At 27.4% G+C, this 20,245-nt stretch overlaps 2 protein-coding genes and 1 long non-coding RNA gene across 4 annotated transcripts; 1 reads left to right on the top strand and 2 right to left on the bottom strand.

Annotated features, from left to right (window-relative positions):
- Positions 1-2,923: 2,923 nt before the first annotated feature.
- Positions 2,924-6,874, bottom strand: LOC130942145 (probable WRKY transcription factor 38). The gene is made up of 3 exons (XM_057870841.1): positions 6,546-6,874; positions 4,559-4,663; positions 2,924-3,378 (listed from the first exon to the last, which is right to left on the bottom strand). The coding sequence occupies exons 1-3, from the start codon at positions 6,839-6,841 to the stop codon at positions 2,991-2,993; spliced, it is 789 nt and encodes a 262-aa protein (XP_057726824.1). The 5' UTR covers positions 6,842-6,874; the 3' UTR covers positions 2,924-2,990.
- A 1,845-nt stretch (positions 6,875-8,719) lies between these two features.
- Positions 8,720-10,691, top strand: LOC130941565 (uncharacterized). Its single transcript, XR_009070651.1, has 3 exons — positions 8,720-8,967; positions 9,335-9,457; positions 10,411-10,691. It is a non-coding gene; the product is annotated as an uncharacterized LOC130941565 (long non-coding RNA).
- Positions 10,692-11,078: 387 nt separating this feature from the next.
- On the bottom strand, positions 11,079-14,885 carry LOC130941562 (uncharacterized). 2 transcript variants are annotated; one of them, XR_009070650.1, is made up of 11 exons: positions 14,250-14,884; positions 14,063-14,148; positions 13,875-13,941; positions 13,149-13,291; positions 12,803-12,851; positions 12,565-12,702; positions 12,381-12,461; positions 12,124-12,300; positions 11,964-12,050; positions 11,343-11,563; positions 11,079-11,246 (listed from the first exon to the last, which is right to left on the bottom strand). XR_009070650.1 is itself a non-coding variant. In XM_057870115.1 (10 exons), exons 1-10 carry the CDS (start codon positions 14,517-14,519, stop codon positions 11,501-11,503), a joined length of 1,161 nt encoding a protein of 386 aa, XP_057726098.1. In that variant the 5' UTR covers positions 14,520-14,885; the 3' UTR covers positions 11,090-11,500. The 2 variants fall into 2 exon arrangements, 1 of the variants encoding a protein (XP_057726098.1); XM_057870115.1 differs by having other exon boundaries at positions 11,090-11,563; positions 14,250-14,885.
- Between the last annotated feature and the right edge of the window lie 5,360 nt (positions 14,886-20,245).

Here is a 20,245-nt window from a genome sequence, read left to right as displayed (position 1 = left end):
ATATATATATATATATATATATATATTAAAAGTTAGTAATTAAATTAGTTATTATGTATCAATACATATTTTATATATGAATTGATTCATACATTTTTCAACTAATCAATTACTAAAATAATCAAATTTATTATGGTAAAATAATTAAATAAATAATAATAAATAATTAATTTGTTTATATTTGTATAATATAAAAGTTTTTTTTATAAGATATTAGATATATCTTATTTCTAAATTATATCTATTATATATCTCTAATTTTAGAGTTAAAATGTGCTATATGTCATTTTTTCATTATAATTAGAATCAAATTTTTTTCTTTAAAATTAAGGAATTCTCATCTCTTCCTTACTAATTTTACAACCAAAATATACCACATGTCACTCTCTCATTGTAATTGAAACTAAATCTTTTTCTCCAAAATTAAAGAATTTTTCTCTCCTCCTTACTAATTTTACAACCAAAATGTGCCACATGTCACTCTTTTATTGCAATTAAAATCAAATCTTTCCCTCCAAAATTAAAGAATTCTCCCCTCCTCCCTCTTCTTTTCTCTATTTCTCTCATTCATTCAACCACTCTATCTATTTTATATATCATTATCATTATCAATATCAATAATTAATTACTAATTTGACAATCAAAATATACAACATGACATTCTTTAATTGCATTAAAATTAAAATTGAAATATTAACATTGAAATTGAAATATACCTATATTATGTATTATATATTACTATCTAATTTAATAATCAAATGTGTCACATGACACTCTTTTATTAAAATTGAGAGAAAATATTTTTTTTCAAAATTAATAAACTCTCTTTCTAAATTCTCTCATCTACCTCTCTCCATTTTTCTATTTCTCTCTACTATTTTTATTCTATATATAATTTATATTTTATATTAGTAATTTGATAAATCAAAATATATCATCCAAAATTTTTTTACAATTAAAATAAAAAATTTTCTTCCAAAATTAACAAACTCTCACTCTCACTCTCATTCTTCATTTTTATCTTTCTCTCTCTTTTCTCTCATTCTCTATTTTTCTATCTTTTTCCTTTACAAAAAACAAAATTAACAAAATAATATAATTTGAATAAAAAATATTATTATTATTATTGTTATTATATACATAATTTTTTAGTTTTTTATTTAGTTTTAAATTTTCACCGCTTATCTTTCTAATCTATATTTTTATTTTTCTTCTTTCAAATATTTATTACATATAACTTTGAGATAATAATAATGTTATAATTAAAAGTTAAAATCAAAATTCAATTATTTTAAAAAAATTAATTTTGAGTTAATTTTATAACTATCTGTATAATTTTTTTATGCTAATATCTAATTATATTTTTATATACATAAAGAGAAAAAATATTATTTTTAAATAACAAGTATAAAAATTAATTATTTTTATTTATGCAACAGACTTAACAATTACCATACATCTAATTAAATGTAAAAATATACATGTTAAATTGTTTTAAATTTTAGATAACGAATGTTAAAATTAATTATTAATAAAAAATTAAACTTTTTCATATAAAAATTTATGATTTGTTTATTAATTTAAATTTTTGAAAGAAGTTATTTTATAAAAATTTTTTGTATAACTTAAAAAATTGAGAATTTTATTTTTTTTATTGACTCTAAAAAGAATTTAGTATAAAACAAATAAAAAATCTCAAAAAACTTTTAGATAAAACCAATATTAAAAACATAATTATTTATGTGTCTATTGGTATTATGATATACTATAAAAAATATTTAATACTGATAAATTTATCGTTAAATTTAACGTCGAATATTAGCGACAATTTTATTATTGAATTTTTCGATAAATCTGCCATTAAATTCGTCATATCAAAATATTATCAGAAGATTTACCTTTTTGATGGTGAATTCACCAATAATAATTAGAGAAAAAATAAAGAACATAGATGCAAAATTTAGCGTCGGATACGTCAACAAACCCAATTAATAAACGCTGTATTTTAATAATCTACATTATACATTACCATCAAATTTATCCGCTAATAAATTTAATGATAAGTTTGTCCTAAAATTAAAACACAAATTCTTTTTCCTTACATTTTCAAACTACCCCCTCTCTCTTCCAAATCACCTTCAACAGCCTCCTCCGCCAGCGTCAGCTACCATTAACAACTTCCAAAGATTGCGTGAACTAGGCTGAAACCTCTTATATCGTGTGGTTTGCTATCATCGTTGCTCGCCACAAGACTTGTCTCTTTTCTCTTTACAAGTATGTTGTTCTTTTTTTTTTTAGAGATCAATTTGATGATTTGTATTTTTAGTATTGTAAACTAATAAATATATGTGTCGTACTTTTATATATACTATTAAATGCTATGAATTTGGTTCTTTATAATTTAAGCATGTAGTAGAGGTAATGATTTTGATGAGTTAGCAATTAATCAAATTGAGAAAATGTATGGAGAGTTATTAAGTGAAAAATAATCTTCAATATTATTGCTTATGAGAAGTTGCAAATTGCATTAATGTAATCGTTATAAAATTATTTTTTAAAAAAATTTAAGCTAATGAAAAAAAATTTATATCTCTAACCGTTAGAATAAGTAATAATTGTATGTATTCTAAAAATTTTAATTTTTTAGTATAAATTATATAAGTAATGTTTGACCAAAACCCTTGAATTCAAAATTTATATAATTTTCTTTTCTTTTAAATTATATTATTTAAATTTAAAATTAGTAGCAAATATGGATTACGAATTTGCGATGTCTAAATCACTATATATATTGATCCAACATAAATTATATCAAACTTTTGTACAAATTAAATTCAAATATAACTTCTCTCTCCTTAAATGGGAAGTCAATACATACCCCTTAATCACTGGAAAATTGATTTCACTGAGTAGGAGGTTTATTAAGACAATATAAACTTATCATATCAAAATCCAAATGATTACTTAATTAAGACACAAGATAGATGCCTCTAATAATTGAAATAAAGTTCATAATCACTTAAGAGATCGTAGTCATTTGATGAGGAAGATTGGTTGTGGTCAATACGGTCATTAGAAGCCACTACTTCCATGGGCTCTTGTTTTGTTGATGAAGAAGGAAAAGGTTGTGCTTCTTGTTTGGTTATTATTGGAAGGGTATTATTGGTATTGTGATCACTACTAAAGGATAATAACATAGAAGATTCAAAAGAAGAAGCAGGTTCTAGTCTTGTGTGTGGGTAAGTGATGAGAGAGCATTTGCAAGTGTGATGGCCATAATAGGTTGTACGGTATAATGGAGGATCCTCTTGGATTCTCTGAACATGTTTGATGGCTTTGCAATCTTTTTCATTCTTGTAGCTGCACTTGTAGTAGCTCCTGCACACATTCTTTTTCAAGTTGTAGAAAGATGCATGGATGCAAAATTTGATTTGGTGAATTTTAAATTACACTTATGAATTTAAATCTTTTAAAATAAAAAATTGGTAAAATCATAAATTAAAAAATTAATTATTATTAAATTTATAATTTTTATCGTATATTAATTTTATTATCTTAATTTAAGAATAATTAATTTTTTATTTTATTATTTTATTAATTTTTTTATTTTAAAGGAATTTGATCGTGTCGTTATAATTGTAATACTTTTGTGGCATATATGACAATAAAAAAGTGTAGTAAGTTAATATTAAATAAGTTAATTAATTTAAAAATTAACTAACAATTAAAAAATAAGAAAGAAACATTCTAAACTAAAAAAAATAAATATTCAAAATTCAAGTTTAAAACAAATTAGAAGTGAATTAAAATAAAGCTAATTAAGAATTTATTAATATTTATGATTTAAATCGATTAAAAAGCAACAACATAGATAGCAACTGACAATCAGCAGCTGCGGGTGATAGATGGCTGGTGGTGAACAATGAAATTGTAGGTTTGAAAAAAATAAGATAAATAAATAAAAAAGACAAAAGAAATATTTCAAAAAATAAAGGTTTTTTTTGTCAGGAAAAATAAAATAAAATAAAATAAAGGTTGAGTGAACACACTTGCTTGTAGCTCAATAGTTATTAACTGAAATTGGCCCATTTTTTTATCAGCTTTCTACTGTATATAAGACTATATGGTAACTTTTTTTTTTTTTTTGTGGGTAATGAATATATTGAATATAGTAACTATTGAATCGCAAATGACGCAAAACATACTTAATGCAACGAATACAATTGTAATTAAAAATCATGTGGTTGAATAATTTATTAGTTTAAAACCTTAAAAAAATTCAATACTTTTTATAATATTAGTTAATATTTTATATTAATATTTTACTTTTATATTATTATATAAAATTTAAAAATTAAAATTAAAATTTTAGTATAAAATATCTTTTTTTGATCATATAATATTATTCATAATATAATTATATAAAATTATTAAAGGTATAATAATTTATTTTTATTTTCTATCCATTTAAAATTTTGAGATAAATAATTTTTAGATATATTATCAAAATTTAAAATTGGATTCTTCATTTTTTTTTTTAAAAAAAAAGAAAGAATACCTGAGGTAATTGGAATTGATGGTCTTCTTCTGTCCGTACTTTCTCCATGCATGGCCATCCTCACACAGAATTGAGCTGTCACTCTGCCAGCTTGGTGCAACTGATCTTCACTTGACAAAAATTCCAATTAATTGTTAATTAGAAAACCCTTAATTTCTTTTATAGTTATATGTACTTTCAATTTCAAAACCAAAACCGAAACCCAAATAACAATATTACAATTGGTGTACAATAATTGGTTCCTCGTTTAGTGTCTGTGGGACTGAAATATCTGAAACGGAGAACTTGGAATCAACAATAGTGATGATAAATTTAACCCAACAATGAATTAATCCGAAACCATAATATAAGAAATTGCAAATTTTCAAATGAAATATAACATTTATTCTTAATAAGTGACATCCTAACTTGTTATTAAGGTTAAATTATGCCAATAATAGGTATATATATCGCTAGCAATTAAGCCTATTTCGATCTTTGAGATTGGTGAATTAGCGAGTTGTACTGATTTAGTTTTTGATTTTTCGTTGCTACAATTTGATCTTCTAGATTAAAAAAGTGTATCAATGTAGTTCTTTATGTATCTTCTATCATTGGAGTTCAACGCTATTAGTGACGTGGCTCAAATCTTGCCACGCTGGATATTAAAATAAAGTCATACACGTTTTGGCGTTAAAGAAGGTACTAAACGACGTCGTTTAAAGGTTTAAACAATACTAAAACGTTACTCCTCTCTTTTTAGTATTGTTCAAAGTTCAAACCTTCAAATGACATCGTTTAATACTTTTTTAGAGCCAAAACATATATGATGTCGTTTTAATGTCTAGCGTGGCAAGACTTGAGTCACGTCACTAACGGCGTTAAACTCGGGTGATGGAGATACACGAAGGACTACGTTAATACATTTTTTTAAATTTAGAAAACCAAATTGTAACAATTAAAAGATAAAAAATTAAAATCAGTACAACTCGCCAATTTCAAAGAGCAAAATGGACTTAACTCTGCAAAAGCATTAATCCCTTTCTGCAACATATGTAGGGTATTGCTGTAATAAATACATATACCTGCAACATAAAAACTATGATATTGTTGATACATAATATTTTATCTTTGCAACTAGTTTGGTGACAATCATGATTTACTGTTATTAACATCCAGTTATATCATCAGTAGCATTTGATATCACTGATATATCACGAATATGTTGCAGTAATTTTCAATTATTATTGCTGCTACATATAACAGTAATGATTGTTATGATAGTCGTAAATGAGATCAGTCTAAAATGGTGGTAGTTCTATAGCTAAAAGGTAGTTGTTAGACCACCATCATTTTATTTGACAGGCATATAATTACTCAGGTGTCTTTCTTAATTTTATCCATTTAAATTTTTATAAGGAATAATATAAAATAAATAAAAAAAATTCATGTAAAATTTACATAAATCTAAAAAAAAATTACACGAAAGAATATGTAAAATATATAATAATTCACGTAAGTTTTTTACAGGTTTAAATTTTTTTTCAGAACTAATTTATAACAATTAGATCACTAAAATTGCCTTTAGAAAAAAGAAAAAAGAAAAAAGAAAAGAAGAAACTTCTCTTCTAGAAATGGAATTTTTGGTAACAATAATGGAGACTTAGAGGCAGGAAATAATCAATTTTCATGAAAGGGACAAATTGGTCTCTAGTTTAACCTAGAAAATGAAATTCGGACTGTAATTTAGGATGATTGGATCCTTAATTACTGACCAGATAGATAGAATGAATATATAGTAGACTCTAGACTTGCTTTTCAGTGGAGGATTAATTAGAAATCTTCAGTGACTAAGTGTCTATCTCTATTCCCTACACAAGATTTGACTTAAAATGTGTTCCTAACATCGATATAATCAAACCCACAAATTAAAACACACAGAATAGTCATATAGCTAGCTAGCTAGCTAGATCTAGAAAAGTATCATGTATGAATATATGATTCTTACTTTCTCTTGTGGTACCCTTTTTGACTTTTATTGCTGGAACTATTCTTCTTGTTGTTGTTGCTGTTGCAACTACTTTCTTTTGTGTCTTCATTGTTCAATAGCAGGAGTGTGTTTGTGAATGATCTGAGAACTTTGCGCACAGCATCTTCAGCAAAAGGCATCACCGTTGACCTTTCAATTTCTTCTTCATTTCTACTATCAACAACAACTTGAAGTAACTGGTTTGCCATGTCACGCCCTCTCATTATTTCTTGCTCCATCATTGTTGCCTTTGAAACCTCATTATTGTTCTCCATTCTAGTTCTTTCCCTAAACGTTTACTTGGGTGAAGGAAGCATATAACTAGGTTAGTACTTTTCATTGTTTTTTTTTTTAATCTTAAAAAACGTTTGGAGGCTATAATTTGAAAATCATAATAATAATAATTTTTTCTTTTTTCTTTTTGTTTATATTCATTAATTTATGCCGAAATAAAGATATAATATTAAATATAATAAATACATTATTATAATTATTACTTATTTTTCACAGTATTTTTTCAACTCGACAACTCAAAGACTAATCTATTGTATTACTAAATTTTATTTAAAGATTTGACGCTGGTTAAAAGGTTGTTACATGCACAAGAAAAAATTCAAACTTGCGCTTAAGCAGATTCATGAGCTAACCACATGTTATTTAGTGTTATTTATTATCTTAAATAGATCCATATTATTCTTGGGCAAGGCTACTTGCAAACTACATAAAATTAAGAGAGTCACTCAGATAAAAACATTGAAAATGTCTTTTTATAAAGATGTTTTTTAATAATTAAAATTTAACACATATAATCGATTAAATCGTATTATTTTTGTCAAAATTAGGCTAGACAAATTGATTTGACCGAAAAATGGTGAATCAAATATTGAAATAGTCTAAATTAATATTATTTTTTTTATAGAAAATGACTACAATACTCTATTATAAAAAATGACTAAAATACTTCTATTATATATATTAATTTAGATAATCCTAAATTTTAGTCCTAGGGTTAGGATTTAGAATTTTTAAAATTTATATATATAATAAGAGTATTATATTCATTTAGACCAGTTCAAGATTTAATTCACCATTTTTTCGGTTAAATCAATTTGTCTAGCCTAATTTTGACAAAAATAACATGATTTAATCGATTATATATGTTAAATTTTAATTATTAAAAAATATATTTAAAAAAAGATATTTTAGGCGTCTTTATCCGAGTGGCTCCCTAAAATTAAATTATCGTTTATATTCAGAAAATTATAAAAGATGCCCTCTCATTGTCGGATAGGTCAATGGTTTTAAAGTGTAACCGTAGAGTTGCAAAAATTTTGCAACAAAATATAACGTATAATAATTCAGGATTTAAGATTAAAGATTTTAAATCAATGAATGCATGATGCAATCATTTATTTAGAAAGTTTAAGTTATAATAATTTATAGATTAATTTTTTTAATAAGGACTGATATAAATTATATTATCTTAATTTAAGAGTGATAGATTAATTTTTTATTTTAGAGAATTTTGATCTAAACAGAAATTATTAGGAACTAATAATTTAAGATATTGTTTTAAATGAATATAATCAAATTACAGTATAAAATCTTAAATTTATAGTGGAGTACAAGAAAATAAAATATTAAAGATATATTTGAATCCATTTTTATTTGCAAGCTGCAAATAATGCCAAATAAGACAGATAGATGTATGTTGATCAAGTGAAGAACACAAGAAGATCTGTCAAGTATCATTGTCTTTCATTTTATTAAAATTTTAATGATATAGCTGATATAGGGACAGATAGATGTATGTTGCTGAATACTACTTATTAGTGATGTATTAGTTTTTTTCCTTGGAAACTATTAATAATTTAATAAGATAATATTATATTATATATTGATGAATTCTACCCAATTCTCTCTAAATTAATATGTAAAATACCTTTTTATGACATGGCACATTTTAATTGAATATTTAGTTTTAGTTTAAGTTAATTTAACCCAACAAGAATTAATATCTTAACTAAAATAGGATTATTTTATAATTAAATATTTTTATAAGATGGATAATTATATAATTTTTGTAAATATTCATAAATAAATTTATGTTTTTTACCAAATCAGTTTTAATTTGATTCCTTCCACCAATTGAAAAACACATTTTCTATTGAGTGAAAAACGTTTTCTCCCTTTCATTGTTCCTTCATACTCAAATTTATTCCTGCTAAGCTTCGCCGTCGTCGTCACTATTTCCGTCGGGAGAAGAAGCATCTGCTGCCCTTTCGCTCGGAACATATTTCTTCCTTCCATCATCCCTTAACGACTCCTTGAAGTACCGTCGCAGTGGGTGGTGGTGTTGTTATCGTGGCTTTTGCTGCAACCTCCTTACTTTTGGAAATAGGTTTTGTTCTATCATTTTCTTTGCTTTATGTCCTTTAATTTTGTTCTGAACTGAGTTAATTGGAATTGAAATAGGTAATTAGAACAAGAGTAACTCTAATTTTGATTAGAAACACTTTGGATGTTGTTGTGTTTTTTTTCTGAACTTTTCATCTTGTTATAGTTGCTGATGTTGTGGTGTTGTTGGTGTTTTGTTTTGTTTTTAATTTATCTTCTTGTAATGCCCTTATTTGCTGGTGTTCTTCTGTTACTTGCAACAACCTTTTCACTTTCACTTTTATATAGAAGAGGATGGTTACTGCTTTAACTTTGGCGTATAATCTCCTAAAAGTATTTACTTAATCTGAATTATTTCTATATTAATTAAGTGTTCAAGCAAACTGAAGAAAAGGAAGACTTTGTGGGTTTTCTTTGTGCTCATGAATTAGAAAATTCAGTTTCAGTGGCAGATAAAAGTCAGGAGTCAAGGAAAAGGAAAAATCCATTTGAAGGTTTGTCTTCCTAAACATCCTAATAAATATGAGCATAGCACTCTTATTGACTGGCTGGAAGTTTCAAACCATCATTAAGGCAAACAATTCAATTCGTAATGTTATTCCACTTTTTAACTTGTTATTGACTTAATGCCCATCAGCTTGTTTTGCATAAAGTAGTTATTAATGTCCTAATAAGATGTGATGTTCTGTATCTGGTTGCTTGAAATTTTGTATAAATAATTTATTGTGACAATCTCTTTGAACTCATACGGAACACAAATAGCATTATTTCATTTTTCATGGGCTTCTTTTGATTTTGTTCATGGCTTTATCCTGGTTTTAGTTTCATGTTTCTTGATAAGAATTTTTTATTAGTTGGCAACCAATTCTGACTGACAGATTAGAGGATAAAATTGTCTCTTTCACGTGACAGATAAACAATAATTTTGTGGTCTTATTTAAGGAAGGCTGTCTATTACCAATACACCTTTTCTTAGTGGCTAACATGACATTATCTTATGGTAAAACCCTAAACGTGACATTACTATGACATCTAAATCACCTCATTAACTGCGTTTGCTTATATGCACATATTTTTAAACCAGTTTTACCCATATGATTTCAGTGTTCTAGGTTAATTGAATGGACAGAAATTAGAAATATGAAAAGAAATAAATGCCACCTTGCTCTGCTTACTTTTATTAGAAGCATTGCCATGAAAGGATGACTAAGCCACTATAAGGTATCCAAGTGAAAAGTCAAATATTTGTAGAACTCTTGATCAAATAAGGACATGCTAAACTGATAGTACTTTTTTCTTTCCTCCCAAAGAAATGTTTGATTGGACAGAAAAAGTAGATCAGAGATTTTCGTGGATGCATTTATGTAATTTCAAAGTTTTTCTGTTTCAATTATTAATAGCAATTCTGTTTTCTCTCAATACTTTATTTAGCTCTGTATGTTAACAGGTGGAATTCAGAGCCAAACTGTTCGAAATAATGTAGTGGTTCTTGGAGGTGAATCAAAGTTCAAGCAGAAGGGACAGAAAGCACAAATTGAAATTAATTCTAGCAACAAAAAGCCAAAACATCTCTATAATTATTGTATGATTTTCACAAGTGCATGTTAATATATTGAATTTAGATAAACATTTTTAAAACAATATGTAAATTACCCTCTATGTAAATTACCCAATCTTACTTCTGCAATTAAGTTTTTGTTCTATTCTTTTGTTTTCTTTATGCCTTTTAATTTTGTTCTGAACTAAGTTAATTGGAATTGAAATAGGTAATTAGAACAAGAGTAGCTTTAATTTTGATTAGAAACACCTTGGATGCTGTTGTCTTATTTTTCTGAACCTTTCATCTTGTTATAGTTGCGGATGTTGTGTTGTTGTTGGTGTTGTGTTTTGTTTTTTTAATTTATCTTCTTGCAATGCCCCTGGTGTTCTTGTGTTACTTGCAATGCCCCTTTTACTTTCAGTTTCATATAGAAGAGGATGGTTACTACTTTAGCTTTGGTGTACAATCTCCTAAAAGTATTTACTTAATTTGAATTATTTCTGTTTTATTTAAGTGTGCTACTAACTTTCTAATCTAATTTTCACTTTGCTCGTTTCCTTCGAAAGAAGTGAAATAGAAATCATGAAGTAGAGAAGGCCTTAACAAATTGTATGATATTAATTATGTATATCTATTGAATGATTTTCCTTGTGCAGATAAAAATGAGCAGATAAAAATGGGTAGTAGCCAGGCAGAAATAAAAAGAAGCTGAATGCTTTTCCTTGTGCATGCCCTCATGATTCCTGAACATTAGATTAAAATGCATCCAACTTAGTGTCAATTCTTAAAAGTTAAAACTAAAACTGAACTTTAAAATTGGCATTCAAATCCAACTGTACCTAATCTATGTTTACAAAATTCCCAAGCTCCATGTTCTCTTGATTTGGGGATGCAACCTTTTCTCCCACATTGTACGAGACAAAATGTTGGTTTACTATCGGGTTGATTGGAATTTGGAAGTCACAGAAGGAGCAAGGTTTCACTGCCTTCTCACTTCTCAGGCACCTATATTCTCAATATCAGCACCTTTGTCCACTCTCTTGATAATACCAGCAATTACCTGAGAAGAGAACAACAAAACAAATGTTAGCAGAGTTATAAAAATCAGGTTTAGTTGTACTTTACTTCCAGTCCTTCACATCATGTGAACTTTCCATCAACTTTCCTAAATATGGAATTTTGATGCTCTAAATTTTGTTAAATGTGTTATTTTTGTTAATTTCTGGGAAAAGAACCAACATGGTTAATCCACACATTTAGAAAAATTCAAAACTCAAAAGGTTGATTTTTCACATTTTTAAAATCCAGTGGCTTAAGTGGACATCGTGTGGTCATGGAGATAAAGTGTACTTAACCCTAAGAAGTAAGAACTATAGGACTCCACCTTTGAAATGCTAATACTAGTTCCCCCATTGCAGTATTTGTTTACCATAACAGTATTTGTTATCTATGTATCCTACCTTTCCAGGTCCTAGTTCATAACTTTTCTTCAGCCCCTTGTTTAGAAGAGTCTTCACTGTTGTTTCCCATTGAACAGGGGAAGTAACCTGCAAATTGTAGTATAGAATGCAATTATTTCCCGTTCATGTATTTCTGCATGATGGAGTTTCAGCCGCATACCTGACGTGCCAATATCTTCTTGATAGTGTCAGGATCTGCATGTGGTTGTGCATCCACATTGGAGATGACTGGTATTCTTGGTGTTCTGATTTCTGTTGCTGCCAATGCTGCTTCCAACCTTGACACAGCTGGTTCCATAAAACTAGTGTGGAATGCACCGGCAACAGCTAAGCGAACCTGCAGAATAGAGTGAAAGGCATTAAAACTTTTTAGGAAAGTTAGCATTGGAAAGATAAGATTTGGGGATATGTTCATACAGTCATTCGAGCCTTGAAAGACTTCGCCTTAGATTCCAGCACTTCTACTCCTTTTAAGCCCCCCGAGACAGCATAGTTACCCTAAGAAAACAAAAAAACATCAAAAAGAAGCTAGTGATGAGAAATTTAGACACTAAATTTTGTCTGCTAAGCTTGTTAAAAATCAGATCCATAAGAACCTTACAGGACAAAGGTAATTGGCAATTTGAACCTTCTCAGCTTCGGGTACTTCCTGATTCGCTGCATCACACAATTGTTGGACCTTCTCCGAGTCCAGTCCTATGACACTAACCATGGCACTTTTAGCAGCATCAGCAGCATCCTAGATAAAGGGCGGAAGTTATTTCTGTGAACAAAAATTACGAGCTTCTATCGAAACAAGTTGATGTAAGTCAGACAAGAAATTGGAACACATTGTTTACCTGCATGGCTTCTCCCCTCAATTTGACCAACTTAAGTCCATCTTCAAAGCTTACAATTCAAATAAATACATGGGTTGATAGCAAGTCAATTAAAGAACAAAGTTGAACTCCAAACAAAATCGTACTTTATTGATGGTTCATAAATAATGGTTCTAACAGATGGTACTTTTATGACAGAATAGGTCACCATGACCAAAAAGAAGGGGCATATATGTCGTACTTGCTATTCCTTTGGTTTTACAGTGATTTCTTGATACATGAGGAATAATATGAAGAAAAGAGGGTCATAAGGGCAAAGCATTACAAAATCCAGTTATATATTAATTACTAATACTTGGCAAATCACCTGAAAGCCCCAGCAAAAGCAAGAGCAGTGTATTCTCCCAAACTTAGACCACAGGTAACATCAACAGAATCAATAATCTGTTGTCCTCCATCTCGTGCACGAAGTAGCTCCACAGCAGCGAGACTTGTGACATAAATAGCAGGCTGAAGAAGTAGAAAAAAATTGGTAAACATTATGCCCATGTAAATCTTTATATGCGACAAAAAAACATGGAGAACAGACTGGTCGATAACTATGTATGGACTCACTAATATAATACCATAATCATAAAAGATCTCTATTAAAGGCAAATTTGTTTATTACTTCACTAATTCTTTTATTTTATTCTTGAATATAAATAAAGACACGATGAGGAGGAGAAAAATTCTTGGTGGGATTTGACCCAGGAATGAATTAACTGCCAAAGATATTTAGTATTTGCACATTATAAAAAGGTTGAATGAAATACACATGCTGGAGGCACAAGTTAACAACAGCAATCTGTGAATTGACTGTAAAAATATCCATCCAACCAAAACTAATTACCCTCCGCATGACAAGCAATCATTTAACTAAAGTTGCCTAGCTCAATTATTTGCAGATAAACCAACTCCATAATACTCCACTAATTATTTTAACGATAAAACTAAGATGAATGTACCCTATATTCTAAATTCATGTTCAATAGATTGTTAAAAAAACAACCACCACTACCCAAAAAGAAGTAAAAAAGATTTACCACTTTACCTGACTAAGAACAGTTGAATCTAACTTATCCTTTGGGCCATTAATGCATATATCAAGAAGATCATACCTGAAGGCAGAGAATACACAATATCAGTTACAACAAGGAACCCAGAATCATAGAATTTAAATAAATAAATAAAAAGACAAACATGAGAAAATAGTTATTATAAAACGAAATCAGCAACTACCCCAATATCTCATTTGCCTTCTTATACAGAACAGCAGCAGCAGGCACATTCTGAGCTTCTTTTCCCATTCCAACGGCTTGTGCACCCTGCAATCACATTAATACAGAAATTCATAAATCGAATAAACAAAATATATTATAATCATAAAAATGAAATAAAAAATTGCGGATCAGAATTGTCCGTTTACCTGACCGGGGAAAAGAAAAGCGTTGGAGGGTTTGTAATCGGAGAAGGGAGCATCGTTGAGAACGGAGACCTGAGATCCGGAAGCGACGCTCATGAAAACCCTAGATCGAAGGAGGGGAAGGTTGAAGGTTCTAGAATGTGCATATGATGGGGAAGAAGGGAAGTTGTTGAGAGAGAGAGAAGGGAGAGTGAGGGAAGAAGAAGAAGCCATAGCTGAGAAGGAAGAATGTGAGGTTCGGATAAGAGGGAAATGGTGAAGCAAAGCTTGCATTCGGTTGCAGAAATAAGAAAAAATGTTGCTTGGGGGTATTGTAGTGAGACGGAGATTTCAAAGATGTTGGATTCTTCCTCTTCAAAACCAAAGATGTCAATCTCTCAACTACTTCACTCCCTAGTCCCTATTGAAAGTTCAGTAGAGAATTTAGTGAATTCGATTGTGAATTGGAGTGAGCACCCAACTCAAATAGGGGGCATATTCTCTGTACCGTTTTTCCTTCGTTCATTTCTTCTCATCTGTCAATACAATTCATCTTTAGTTCAATTGCATTGCTTCTACAATTGGAAAAAACGTTACGATGAGGAATGCAACCAAGAGGAAGAGAGAACCCCAACATGGACCACAACAAAACAAGAAACATTCCACGAAACCACCTTCTCGATCTCAAGCTAACCCTAAGCCCCACGAGGAGAAGCGCAACTTGGGGTGTGTTTGGCAAACCCGTTTGAGAAGAAAAAGCACGTTTAAGCTTCTTGAAAGCTTCACATTTTTGTTTGGCTAATTTTTAGTTTGGTAAACGCAGAAGTGATTTTGTATTTAAAACCACGTTTACCAGAAGCAACAATTTCTAGCTTCTGCGTTTCACCAACGGGCTTTTAGCCATTTACCCTCGACATCTATTTTTTTTTTACCAATTTTATCCTATAGACATGTTATTGTATTATTTATGAAATTCTTATTAGGTGAATTGGCCTTCTTTTCTTGTTATTTCTCTTGATATGAGTTCTTTTTTTCTATTATGTATTATTTATTATTTCTCTTTATATAAGCTCTTCTTTTCTATTATTATTATTTTTAATAATAATAGTAAAAATTTATAAGGTACTAAAAAAGAGTACTAAGAGAACTAAAAATATACTATATAAAATACATTATAAAAAATTTTTAGATTTTTTTCATTACTGTCAAGATAAATATTTAATTTTATTATTTTTAATATTTTTTTATAATTATAATTCTGGTATATATAGTTTTTTATTGTAATTTTTTTATAATATAGATTATGATCCTATTAAAAAAGATAAATTAAATAAAAAATTAATCATAAGTATTAATAAAATCATACACGTTAGATTCTAAAATAATATTAAGAATAAAATTATTAAGAGTATTAAACCGAAAATACGATGTAAAAAAATACTAAATTAACATTTTTACGTTAATACTTAAAATTTTAAAAAAATATAACATATTTGATTAAATACTCTTATATATAGTCACCAAAAAAATGCTCTTATATATATAATTTTATTTTGCTAATTTTTATATGTTATTTTTATTTAAAATCATATATATTAATTTTATTATAAAATTAATTAATAAGATTATTCAAATATCTAAATTAAAATGATAGGATAATATAAAAAATTATTTAAGTTGATGTCTATTTTAGTAATTTTTCATCTAAAAGTGATTTTGAGTAGTGTATTCCAAACCATATTTATTTTACTATAATCCATTTTGATATAAAGATGGCCAAATATAAATCACTTCAATACAAACTTGCTTTTCATCAAAATCAAATTTGCAAAATCAATTCTATGCAAACTCCTGTTTACAAACTGAAATCCAAACACACACTTGGTAAGCACGCTTTACTTGCTTCTGCTTCCACAATGTAGCTTTTATTTTTAGTGGGAAAGATATATTGCATATGCTCAACATTTGATGATGATTTCAATTTTAAGTTTTATTTCGATTCAATTTTACTCTTAATGATCTATTTATTTCAATTATATCTTTTCTTTCAATTTTTTATGGTGAAAGATTAGTCAGTTTTGTTTTTCATTTTTCAAATATTAGATATATAGTAAAATTCCAAATAGTAGATAAATGATTCCCTTGAATTTATCCATCAGTATACATGTATGTTTCTACTGATAAATAAATATTTGTTGATTTGTGTTTTTGCTCATCATTTAAATATTGTCATTTATTCGGCCTTTAAATTTAATATTTTATTATTTTAATTTTATAATTAATCATGTTTTCTATTTTTAAGGAACCGTTATCATTTTTATTTAATTTATTATTATATTTGTCACAATAAAACTTGTAACCACTTTTGATGAAATCACGGAAATTTTTAAAATAAATTAAACTCACTTCAAAAATTAAATATACAAACTTGGAAATATAGGTAGCATTTGGTTAATATCCATGTTTCAATGACACATGGACATGGTGAAACATGTTTGTTGATTGGTTTGGTGAGACAAAATTTTAAAGATCATGGGAGGATATAAATAAATACAGAGACACTCAATTTATGTACCTCTAATTTGTTGAGACACTAATTTTTTATTCTTTTATTTTTATTCAATTTTTAAATTTTCTAGATGTGTCCTTCTATCTTTCCAAACCTTTCTCTTTCTTTTTCCTCTTTCAGATTCTACAATCACCTCTTTCTTTCTCACTGGTCACAATCCTCCTCGTTCTACCTTCTTCAACCCTTACCAATGGAAACTCGACTGTCGTCTCTTCCTCTCTCGATGACGTTGCCGTCTGATTTGCCATTCGTTGTCGCATTACTCCACTATTCATGGACATGCATTTCTCTGTGTTCTGCCTCGTCTCTGCCGTCGAGACTACCTCACCACACTCCTCCTCTTTTAGATCCGTTCTGTCTCTCCACATCTTCCATATCCAAACTTCACCTTCCAGATCTGCTCTGTCTCTCCCTCTTTCTCTCGATTTGCCTTTTTTGGTTCTTCCTCTGCTTCTTTTTCTTCAAGTAGTTGTCTCCGTCATTCTCTTTTCTGTTATCTTCTTCTGGTTTTTCTGCTTCTTTCTTGCAATCATCTTCGTTTTTCTCTCTTTCTTTGGGCACTGGTTTTCTATTTTCTTCAAGAAAAAAATTGTACATTTAATTTTTTATTTATTTAAATTTTGATTAATCTTTGATAAATTCTGGACTTTGGTTTTCTATTTTTTTTCAAGAAAAATTGTATGAATGATAATTTGAGATGATATTGAAAAAAAATACTAAAAGAAATAAAAATTCAATGGTGATAATGTGTAGTGTTTGGGGTGATGAGTGTACAGTGATAGTAGTAGAACTTGTGATTGAATGAATGATAATTCAATTTTTTTTAAATATTTGTGTGTCTTATTCATTATTTTTGCCAAACATAATATACAGACACATATTTTATGTGTATGTCTTTAATGATTGTGTCTTTGTGCCTACGTCTCATCCTATGCATCAAGTCATCAACCAAATAGAGCCATAAAGAACAACATAAATACGTCCAAAATTAAATGAATAATATAAACACATTCAAAATTCAGTATTGACACATTTAAATTACTTAATATTACAAGTCCCAAATCAAACAGATGAGCGCAAAAAAAAAATATCATCACAAACATATTAAAAAAAACGAAAAAACCACATACACATTTAATATTATGCATAAATTGAGAAGATAGAACTTTTTATTAAACAGAAAAAAAGAAAAAAGGAGAGACCAAGAACTCTAATAATCTAGAAAATGTGAAGGAGGTAACAAATTTTAAATCAAATAGAATAGTGAAAAAAAATTGTCAACACAAACACATTCAAATACCTATGTTTCTGGCGTGGAGGAATGTGTCGCGGAGGAGGAAGTGGCGTGTAGGAGAAGCGCAGCGACGAGGAGGAGCTTGTCGCGAAGGATGAAGCAGTGGCGAGGATGAGCGCGGCGTGGAAGAAGCGGTAATGACGATGAGGATCGCAATACCTAGATTTTGTCGTTTTAGGAGGGAGGTATGTTTTGGGATTTTAAGGATTTTTTTTATGTGTTAGTGTTTAAGGGTTTAAAATAAATTTGAATACTTGAAATTGAATTTTTGGATTTTAATCTTACTTAAACTGTTTTTTAAATTTTTATTTTAAATTTGAAAAAAAAGACACTGAATTTATTTAAATGTGTTTGTTTTATTTTTTTAAATTAATATAATAAAAAAAAGACTAAAAAAATAATTTAAAGAATACCTAATTAAATTGAAAGTAATATATCATTATCTCTATTTTTTAAGTAATCATTTTCTTATATTAGTTTTTTTTTATTTTTTGTTATATTCAAATATTATGGTATAAGAATGAAACTATTAAATACAATATAAATATGAACATAATATGTCATTAACTGAAAGTAACATTCATTTTCATGAATAATGACACCATGTATTGTTTTTAATATTATTCTTACAACTAAATAATATTAAAAGATGCAAATCGTTGAAAAAAAGTTGTGATATATAAGTGACAAAGATAATACATATATGATGAACACAATTAGGTAATAAAACATAAAAAAAATTGTAATGACACATATATTATAAGTTTTAGGAGTTGGTCATCTAACATTTATGTTTAAATAAAGAATTATATATCATTATCAACTAAATTTTTTAAATAATTGTGTAAAATATTAGTTAGGATGAAAAAAAATAGTAAATATATAAGATTATGTGAAAGAAGATAAAGTAAATGTGTAAAGTGAATATTAATTTTTATAGTAAATATGAATAAAAGTGAGAATAAAAAGATAAAATGAATTAAATTTTATTAACTAGTTTATAAAAAGAAATAACATACCAGGGATGATTCTAAGCATAGTATTGTAAGGGCAATTGTTTCACTACCATTTGAATTTTTTTTAAGTAGTATATGATGAAATTATTTAATTTTCGGTACTTAACATTCAATTTAAGAACTTCATTTTAGATGTTCGTCAGAAGAATTAATTTTTAAATTTAAACAAGATTGACGTTCTTTCTTAAAAATCGACTCAAAATAATATTATTTATCTTCTTTTGAAATTAGTTTTAATTTTTTCATAACAACTGTATTAATTAAAAGAACATTTTTAACTATGAATATCAATAAGATTCGATTTTTAATTGTATTGGAAAATGAATCTCTAAATAATTGTTTAGTGATATATATAAAAAGAGAAAAATTTTAATTGTACCATCAAAGAAAAATTACTTAATTTTTTAAAAATATAAAATCTAAGGTAATAGAATTTTAAATTATACGTTATTATTTAAATTACTATTTTAGTATTTGAATTTATAAATTAGATATTTTGAAAATTAATCACATTTTACAATAACAAAATATAATTATAACGACAATCATGCTATATGTACATAAAAAATAACTATCCGTATAAAATACATGTTAAAAATAAGTTAAACAATGCATATATTTATACACAAATATATAATAATTAATAAATAATTTGATAATTGATTTTTTATGTACATATAATATTTTTATTATAAAAATTATTGTCATATTATATAAAAAAAATTTTCACTATCAAATTTTTCTGGATTCGTCGCTAAATATAACCATTAAAGATATAGAGTAATATATATAGAAATAAAAAAGTAAAAAGAGGTGAAAAGATAGGGCTACGAAGGAAAAAAAATAATGCGATAATAAAAAAAACTATAAAATAACAATTCCACCTAAATATTTATTATGTGACAATATTTGAAGCTATTTAATATTCAAGAGCTCATTATGATATCACTTAAATTTTCTTTTTGTATGTTATAAATAAATAAATAGATAAATAAATAAATGGATTTTTGTAAAAAAAAATTATTTTTCAAATATGACATACAATATTAGAATTTAGATCATTAATGTAAATTAATATTTTGTATATTATAATTTTTTTAATAGAATTAGATAATTTAATATATAAAATGGTGAAATTAAT

This window comes from Arachis stenosperma, chromosome 7 (assembly GCF_014773155.1).
Source record: "Arachis stenosperma cultivar V10309 chromosome 7, arast.V10309.gnm1.PFL2, whole genome shotgun sequence".
In the NCBI taxonomy this organism is placed as follows: Eukaryota; Viridiplantae; Streptophyta; class Magnoliopsida; order Fabales; family Fabaceae; genus Arachis; species Arachis stenosperma.
This window is presented reverse-complemented; position numbering and strand designations above follow the sequence as displayed.